The sequence below is a fragment of the Prionailurus bengalensis genome, chromosome C1 (assembly GCF_016509475.1).
Source record: "Prionailurus bengalensis isolate Pbe53 chromosome C1, Fcat_Pben_1.1_paternal_pri, whole genome shotgun sequence".
NCBI classification, from domain to species: domain Eukaryota; kingdom Metazoa; phylum Chordata; class Mammalia; order Carnivora; family Felidae; genus Prionailurus; species Prionailurus bengalensis.
The window spans coordinates 193,321,860-193,330,700 of NC_057345.1; the positions used below are offsets into that span (position 1 = coordinate 193,321,860).

Below are 8,841 nucleotides of genomic sequence, written 5' to 3' on the forward strand. Positions count from 1 at the left end.
CCTGGATGAGAAATAGGTAGGCTAAATTAAGATATTATAGAATAATTAAAGCCATGCAGCAAAATCTTAAATTTTCACTTAATATTCTTTTCAACTATGTTCCTCTGTACTTGGGAAAAACAAGTTCACTTATTCATCTCACAAAGGAACATGTCTTAGGAATAAACACTTTTTAATCTAAGTATCTTGGTTTTACAATACCTGGCTCGACGATGAGTCATTTTAGGTAGAACGGGGCTTATGATCTGGGAGGTATGATAAGACTTTTCCTAGGGACAATGGTGCATTTTGTTTGCTGACACCAAGGTTTTTAAAGGCATAATTATTTTCATTACTGAGTGGAGATCAAGTGAGGATTCATAAGATATTTCCATTCTGTGCAGTTTCAACACCATGGCCAATCCTGGGAACAGAAGAGGGATCTACCGCCCCTTGACCCTTACCTGCTCCCTGCTCATTGTGGGAATGTGCTGTGTGTCTCCTTTCTTCTGCCATAGCCAGACAGACCTGCTGGCCCTTAATCAAGCTGATCCTCAGTGCTGGGAATCTTCTTCAGTGCTCCTCCTAGAAATGCGGAAGCCTCGAATTTCTAACACTGTTTCAGGTTTCTGGGATTTTATGATCTACCTAAAGTCATCTGAGAACTTGAAGCACGGGGCACTGTTTTGGGATCTGGCCCAACTCTTCTGGGACATCTATGTGGACTGTGTCCTCTCCAGGAACCATGGCTTAGGAAGGAGGCAATTGGCTGGGAAGGAAGAGGAGATTTCAGCAGTGCGTCCACAGCACACAGGGAGAAAACAAGGTGGTGAACTCTAGATCCCGTGTTTTTCGAAAGGGTCAATGAAGTATGAATGTGATGAATTGTGAGGAAGAGGGAAATGGCTTTCGGGGAATCCATTGCCGCATATATTCCTCTCAGGGGTGAACCCAAGAGCACATAAGTGATAGGAAGATAGCACTGCCTTTTGCATTTCATGGTAGCTGTTTGTATCAACATATTGTCATTTTCATACTTCATGTAAACAGCAGCAAAGAAGAGTCAAAAAGGCAAGTAAGGAAAAGCATGATTCTCAAAATACAACGTAAAGGCATAAAGCGATTAGCCTGAATATTAGCAGTCATAACCTGTCTTTGCATGCTATGGATTTGGGAAGATTTGAATGTAAGTCTGGGGAATATTCACAGCACGCAAGCTCTTGCCTCTTTTAAATAGAAAAAAAGACTGCTTTCATGTAAATGGAGAGGCTCCTTGTAATGTACTTAGTTGGTGAAGTAAAGGGCAGAAAAATTGGCTAGCTTGCAGATTCATTCCTTGTTGCTTTTTGAACACATCTCAAATATGTAATTAACTTCCAGCAAGTTGAACGATTAATTTTTAGTAATTTGGAACTTCTGACAAATTTAGAGATTCTCACTGGTGTAAATATTTTATTAAAAAACAGTCTTCTCTGGGGGCACTAGAAGAAGTATCCTTTATAGAATTAGAATTAGAGCAAGTGAGCCCCAATGAGTAAGCTGAGAGATAGATACCCTGGCCCTATTCATATTGTTTGTGTTCCATTTTTAGAGTTGTTTCAACCAATGAGCTTGCAATCCTTGCAGCAAATCCTGTTTGGGTGCTTAGAGTCATTTAAGCGATAGTGCAAAACTGAGGCATAAATAAAATTTACATTTGTATATTTTATTGTGAGAACTGTTATAATCCCTATAATTTCCCTATTAAAACAGCACTTAACAGTAATATTTCTAGAGCAACACTTTTCCGAGATTGTAGAGCTTTTATATATCTAGTTTGCTTTAACCTCACTAAAAATCTTATGATTTGCTGATCCATTAAACCAGATAATCCTCTGCTGTTATTTACAGATAAATTTATTATTTTGGCAAGTGTCATTGTAACTTAAACCAATTTCCATATTTAGAGGAAATATTCTTCTATCAGCTTAGCTACTAAAGAAATACAAAAATAAGTGTCTTTCAATGTTGGTTACCAATATTTAAAAATTATTTAAACAGAGGCTGTTTAGACATCAGTATCAAGAGAATTACATATTTTCTTCACTTGCAGTCAAATGCTCTACCCCTGTATATTTTCTTCATTTGTACTGTAGGACTCTTTCTTCCATTCTTACCATGTTTAGTTGTCATACTCAAATCACTACCAATATTTATCTTTTATATTTGCACTCACTTTGAATTACTAAATTATCTATAGAATAAATGAATGTAATAATATTTGTGTTCAGATGAACACGAGAATAAGTATACACACACACAAGGTCTTTCTCTAAAGCAGCTTTCAGTTTGCTTGCTTGCAATGTGGCTATCAGAATAGTCAGAAGCTTCATGTAATTTTTGGAGCATATTTCAACATAGCATTTCTATCTTCTTATTCTTCTTCTTTTTAAAGGCAGTAGATTTATCTTCAGCTTTGGAAGCCACTTTTTTAATCTTGCTACAGAGTTGCTGTTGACTCAGCTGGTCTGCAAACTTTAGTCAGAGTGACTATGTAGCAGGAGGGAACATTCCACTTTATTGGAGTTATTTTAATGTTTGACATAAACAACTGTTTGCAGATCAGGAAACAAAGCTTTCCATTTTGATTGTATCATCACAGTCAAAGAGGGTCTTGGGTCAAGAAGACACCGTGTCTAAAAGTTAAATAGTTGCTGGAACATCGAGATTTCATCTCAAGAGGCTTGCTGAGATCTCTAGTGGCTCAGCGGGGCTCTGGATGTACCTGCACGGATTCTCCACTAACTTTTTCTATTGTCCTTGGGGGATTAATATGCTACCAGGTTGGGATGGGGGTGAGGGTGAAGAGATGTTTGTCTCTCTAGTTCTCAGGGAAATCAAATCACCAGAGCAGAAGGGAAGAACTAATATGTCTACATAATATGCAAAAGGGTTCTTATTTTGATATCTTCAAGTTTAATAGTTTAAATACACTTGAGAATTGTTGCTATCAATCATTGCTAAAAACATGAAACTCCTGGGCACCTGGGTGGCTCAATTGGTTGAGCAACTGACTCTTGATTTTGGCTCAGGTCATAATCCCAAGATTGTGGGATCAAGCCTGCGTTGGGCTCCACACTGAGTATGGAGCCTGCTTAAGATTCTTCCTCTCTCTGTCTCTCTTCCTCTGCCTCTCTCCCCCTACTTATCTAAAACAAAAACAAAAACAAAAAAAATTAAAAAAAACCCCAAACCATAAAACTCCTATTTTGTATGCCAGTATATCCTCTTTGTTACTATTGGGTCAAAAACTATGAAAACAAGAGATATTAAATAGCTATGCAACCTCAGTCAACTTATTTAGCCCTCAGTTTCTTCATCTGAAAAAGAGGGGTGTGGAAAGAACTAGATGAACTGTAAAGTTTCTTTATGTCCTCCTTTCTAATGTTCTGTGATTCTATAAAAAAGAAATTTATGAGAGGCATGTATTTAACAATCAATAGAGTCTGGAAGAGCTTTACCCCAAGGACAGCTTGTTGAGCTGGGTGATGACGTAGTTACTATAGTTGTTTATAACAGTGCTAAACAGGAACAGCGGGAATCTAGAAATGAGAATTCCAAAAATTCTGAGGTCTAGATGTGTTCTCACTTGAGAAAAGACTCAAAAGGTCATTGTTAGTTTGTCTAGAAAGGATGAGGTATTAACTGAATGCTGTAATATCCAGAAGGTGTGAAAATGGTGTAACCGGCCTTAACCACCAAAGTATGATGGATTTTGTCAAGGCAGAAGGAGGGAGAGAGTTAATTGATTTAGGAAAAGAGTAGGCTGATAACTTCCAAATAGAAAATGACCGATTTGACGTTAACTCATGGGTTAGTAAAGGCTTCAATGCAAATGAAGGGATTTTGAAGTATATCCTTGTTTGTGTCAAAACCCAATGGCCCTTTCCTTCAACAAATCATGCTTTGCCAGTGAGAGAAATAAATAAATAAAAAAAAAAAAACCTGCCTGCCTGAGACTGGCAGTTTGTATGTTCTAGAAAAATTGGGAGTCTTTGCATTCCTTCATGATAAGAACATTAAAATTCAGGTTTATAATTTGATGATATTTGCGGTTGGTGTCTAACTAGCTGGTAAATGTTAGTGCTTGTTTTTGTAAAGCACCAAGCATTAGAGAAAACAGTGCTTCGGGAATATAAATAATTAGATGCACCAATGTTTGATTTTTTTTACTTTACTTACTCCAAGAAATTTCCTAGAAACATCTTTAGAAATTACTTATCTAGAACTCTACCCTAAAGAAATATTCAGAGATGTAACCAGTCATGCAGTACATGAATCTTCACTGCAATGCTATTTATAACAGTAGAAAATGTGGAAATAATTGGAACGTCGCACAATAAGGTAATGGTTCGCTAAATTATGGTATAAAGTGTGTATGCATAAAATTATGGTTATCTCTGAAAGATTATATTATGGGTAATTTAAGTTTTTTCTGTATATTTTTGTATTAAAAATTATATAATGACCACTTTTACTTGTTTAGTCAGAACATATCTTGATACATACATTTTAGTTAACAAGGACATGTCTTTATTATACTTTACTTAGGTTATTTAACTAAACTGCAAAGGACACATACACACTCCTGCAATAAATTTATACAGACTTCTGATAGAGTGACAGAAATAACAAACTTTAAAACCAATTTATTGACATTTAATTAACCAGAGAATAATTTGGTGCTCTAACGACTAGTTCCTTTTCTCTGCTTTCAGGTTCATATTCTCAGCAGCTAAGAACACCTTTCCTAAAGAAGAAAGAGTTGATTGAAGGTGTGATAAGCATGCACTTGCACGGAAGTGGGTCTAAGCTCATTGGGAAAGTCACCCGTGGCCTGGAAATAAAGAGAAAGTAAATCTAACCTCAGAGCTAACTCGTATCTTGGAACTAAAAAAACATTGTTTCCTTGACTCTTGATCATTTAATTACTTGAAATGGTAGGAATGTCCAGAGGTAAATATTAAGCCACATTCTCTCAGCGTACCTACTTAAGGTTTTTCATTATTTTAGCCTGCTAGCATGTTCCTTCAAAGGGTGGCTTTACTGCCAGCTCATCCCACTATCTGAAAGAGTTAAAATAGCTTCCAAAGATGACCAGGGGATTGGGCAAGTCACATTGTATTCACTCTGATCAGCTGTTCTGGGATGCTGGATCTTGGTGAACTGGAGTGCCATACATTTAACTTGAATACACTGCATGACTTCTAAGCCAGTAGCCACTGCTTACGTACAGGCATAATGGGCTATATTTATTACCAGTTACTGACTGTCTATAATACCTAAATCTTGTTTGAAAGAATATTTTTGAATAATGAATAAAACAAAGAACAAGAAAAACCATATGCAACGGCAAATAAAGCATTCTTCTAATGGAAACAAAATTAATAAAAGCTCTGGATCCCAAGTGACGTTATTGGAGTCTTTTTTTTTTAAGTTCATTTTTATTTATTTTAAGAGAGAGACAGAGCAAGCAGGGAAGGGGCGGAGAGAGGGGGGGAGACAGAATCCCAACCAGACTCCACACTATCATTGCAGAGCCGGATGTGGGGCTCAAACCTGCTGTGAGATCATGACCCAAGTCAAAGTCAAGAGTCGGTCGCTCAACCAACTGAGCCACCCAGGAGCCCCAGAGTCTTTTTTTTTTTAAAGTAGGTTTCACAACCAGCATGGAGCCCAATGAAGGGCTTAAACTCACAACCCTCAGATCAAGACCTGAGCTGAAATAAAGAGTTGGACACTTAATTGACTGAGCCACCCAGGTGCCCCAAGGAGTCTTTTTATTTCAATATTTTAATTTTTTTAAATATTTATTTTTGAGAGAGAGACAGAATGCAAGCAGAGGAGGGGCAGAGAGAGAGGGAAACACGGAATCTGAAGCAGGCTCCAGGCTCTAGACTGTCAGCACAGAACCCCACTTGGGGCTCAAACTCGGAATGGTGAGATGATGACCTGGGCCAAAGTCTGATGCTCAACCAACTGAGCCACGCATTCGCCCCATATTTCAATATTTTATATTACCATTACTGACAATCTAAACTCTAAGAAAAGAACAGTAAGTATAAGTATCTTTCAATTAGCCTATTTTCTATTTGATTAAATAATAAAACCTTATAGGTGGTTAGTTACACTTTGCACTGCAAAGCAAACTAAAAGTAAAATGAACAGTATTATAATAAAGGAATCCATAAAAATTTTTTTCCTGAAAAGTGACCAGACCCAAATGAGGTTCATTACAGAGAAGTTCAATGAGCAAATTTATTTGAGATCCAGACACAATGTGATTTTTTTATATCTAACTACTTCATCTCTCCAATTGTACTATATAACCAATGCTTGACAACCAGTTTGAATTTCAGATATGTTAACAATTGACTTGCTTTTTCCAGATCTAAAGGAAGCTTCAGGAAAGGTTTTCACTGAAGGTTTAGGTCCTCCTTAAACTAAAAATCTTATCCAAAGGGTTATCAGAAGACAGCCACAACTGAGAATTAAACAAGTCCTAACAACAGGTGAAGTGAGTCCGAGGAAGGAACTGGCTTTTCCTTGTTAACCTTCAGCTCTTCTTTGTTAAGAGAATGAGCACATTAAAAACTGCCACTTTATCATTTCTTTAAAAACATTTTTAAAAAATATTTATTTATTTTAAGAGAGACAGAGCATAAGGCGGGGATGGGCAGAGAGAGGGAGAGACAGAACTTGAAGCAGGCTCTAGGCTCTGGCTGTGAACACAAAGCCCGAACTCACAAACTGCAAGATCACGACCTGAGCCAAAGTTGGCCGCTTAACTGACTGAGCCACCCAGGTGCCCCTACATAGGCTTACAGTATTGCTTTTATGCCCCTCTCTCTAGTACCTTTTATCACATTCTTAAAAGCCATCTCTTACAAATCATTATTATCTTATTATTATCTTATTATCTCTTACAAATCATTGAAGAAATACCCCTCTTGCTTACGGAAAAGCCTGCCTGTGGCTCCCCCGTCACCTTGGTGCTCTATAACTGGGGCTGACAATTTTTTCTGTAAAGAATCAGATGGTAACTATCATATGCCGGTAGGTCATCTAGTGTCTGTTGCAATGAATCATCAACTCCACTTTTGTAGAATAAAAGTAACCATAGACACTATGTGAATGAATGAGCGTGGTGATGTTCTAATAAAACTTTGCCTGTGGACAATGAAATCTGAATCCATATTACTTCTAAGTGTCACGGCATATTCTTCTTCTTTTGACTCTTTCAACCATTTTTGAAAATGTAATAACTACTCTTAGCTCATAGCTCGGACAAAACAGGCAGTCGGCAGGGTTTGGCCTGTGGGCTGTAGTTTGCTGATCTGTGTTGTAGGGGATGCTTATTAAACTTATAAGGAATAAGTTGGGAGAAAGTGAGAAGAAGAGTGAAAAACAGCAAAATAAAAAAATTGTGATAGGCTAAAGAGCAAATATTAGCATGAGGTTGAACAGGGATAACCCACTCTTAATCCTATGTAAATGGCCATCATTTTCTTCTGGGACAGTACTAGACATTACAGATCATATAAATAAAAATCCATGACTCTCTAAATGCAACATGGGTTGCACATCAAGACAATATCCATAAGACTGGACTCGTAGCAATATTTATTGAGAGAAAATACAGGGTAGAGGCCCAGAAGCTGGGTTCAAATCTCAACTTCATCAACTACTGGCCAAGCAACTTTTGACAAGTTATTGAACCTCTTTGTGCCATAGTTTCCTCATAAAATGAGATATCTATTTGCTAGTTTTGTTGTGAGGAGTAAATGAGTTGGTACTTACAAGGTGCTTAGAAACTAAGTACTCTAATAGTAAAAAAAAAATGTTAGCTATTACTTTGGACATTATTAAATTAAGCATCTATACTGGTGGATAGGTACATTAGCCAAACGCATTGGGTGCGGGATTTTAGTGAGAAATGTTCACGTTTTAAAAACAAAATTATTTTGAGATCATCATTGGTTCATATACAGGTATAAAAAAATAATACAGAGACATCCTGTATACTCTTCATCCAGTTCCCCCAATGGTAACATCTTGCATAATTATAGTACAATAATGCAACCAGGAAATCAACATTGGTACAATCCACAAAGTTTATCCAGATTTCATCAGTTTTGCATATACTTGAGTGTGTGTGTGTGTGTGTGTGTGTGTGTATTTAGTTCTTTGACAAGCCTGGTCTCCATCAGGAGCATCATCTCACATGAAAAAAATGCTCATTTCTTTCAATTATCAGGGAAATACAAATCAAAACCACAATGAGATACCACCTCACGCGTGTCAGAAAAGCTAACATTAACAACTCAGGCAACAACAGATGCTGGTGAGGATGCAGAGAAAGAGGATCTCATTTGCATTGCTGGTGGGAATGCAAACTGGTGCAGCCACTCTGGAAGACAGTATGGAGGTTCCTCAAGAAGTTAAAACTAGAACTACCCCATGACCCAGCAATTGCACTACTAGGCATTTATCCACGGGATACAGGTGTGCTGTTCCGAAGGGACACATGCACCCCCATGTTTATAGCAGCACTATCAACAATAGCCAAAGTATGGAAAGAGCCCACATGTCCATTGACAGGTGAATGGATAAAGAAGGTGGTGTGTGTGTGTTTATATATATATATATATATACACACACATACAAACAATGGAGTAATAATTGGCAATAAAAAAGAATGAAATCTTGCCATTTGCAACAATGTGGATGGAACTAGAGGGTATCATGCTAAGCGATATTAGAGAAAGACAAATATCATATGACTTCACTCACGTAGAATTTAAGATGCGAAACAGATGAACA

At 37.4% G+C, this 8,841-nt stretch overlaps 1 protein-coding gene across 1 annotated transcript; it reads left to right on the forward strand.

The window, feature by feature from the left end:
* The first annotated feature begins 389 nt into the window (after positions 1-389).
* On the forward strand, positions 390-5,425 carry FAM237A (family with sequence similarity 237 member A). The gene is made up of 2 exons (XM_043573447.1): positions 390-805; positions 4,737-5,425. The coding sequence occupies exons 1-2, from the start codon at positions 394-396 to the stop codon at positions 4,874-4,876; spliced, it is 552 nt and encodes a 183-aa protein (XP_043429382.1). The 5' UTR covers positions 390-393; the 3' UTR covers positions 4,877-5,425.
* Positions 5,426-8,841: the final 3,416 nt, after the last annotated feature.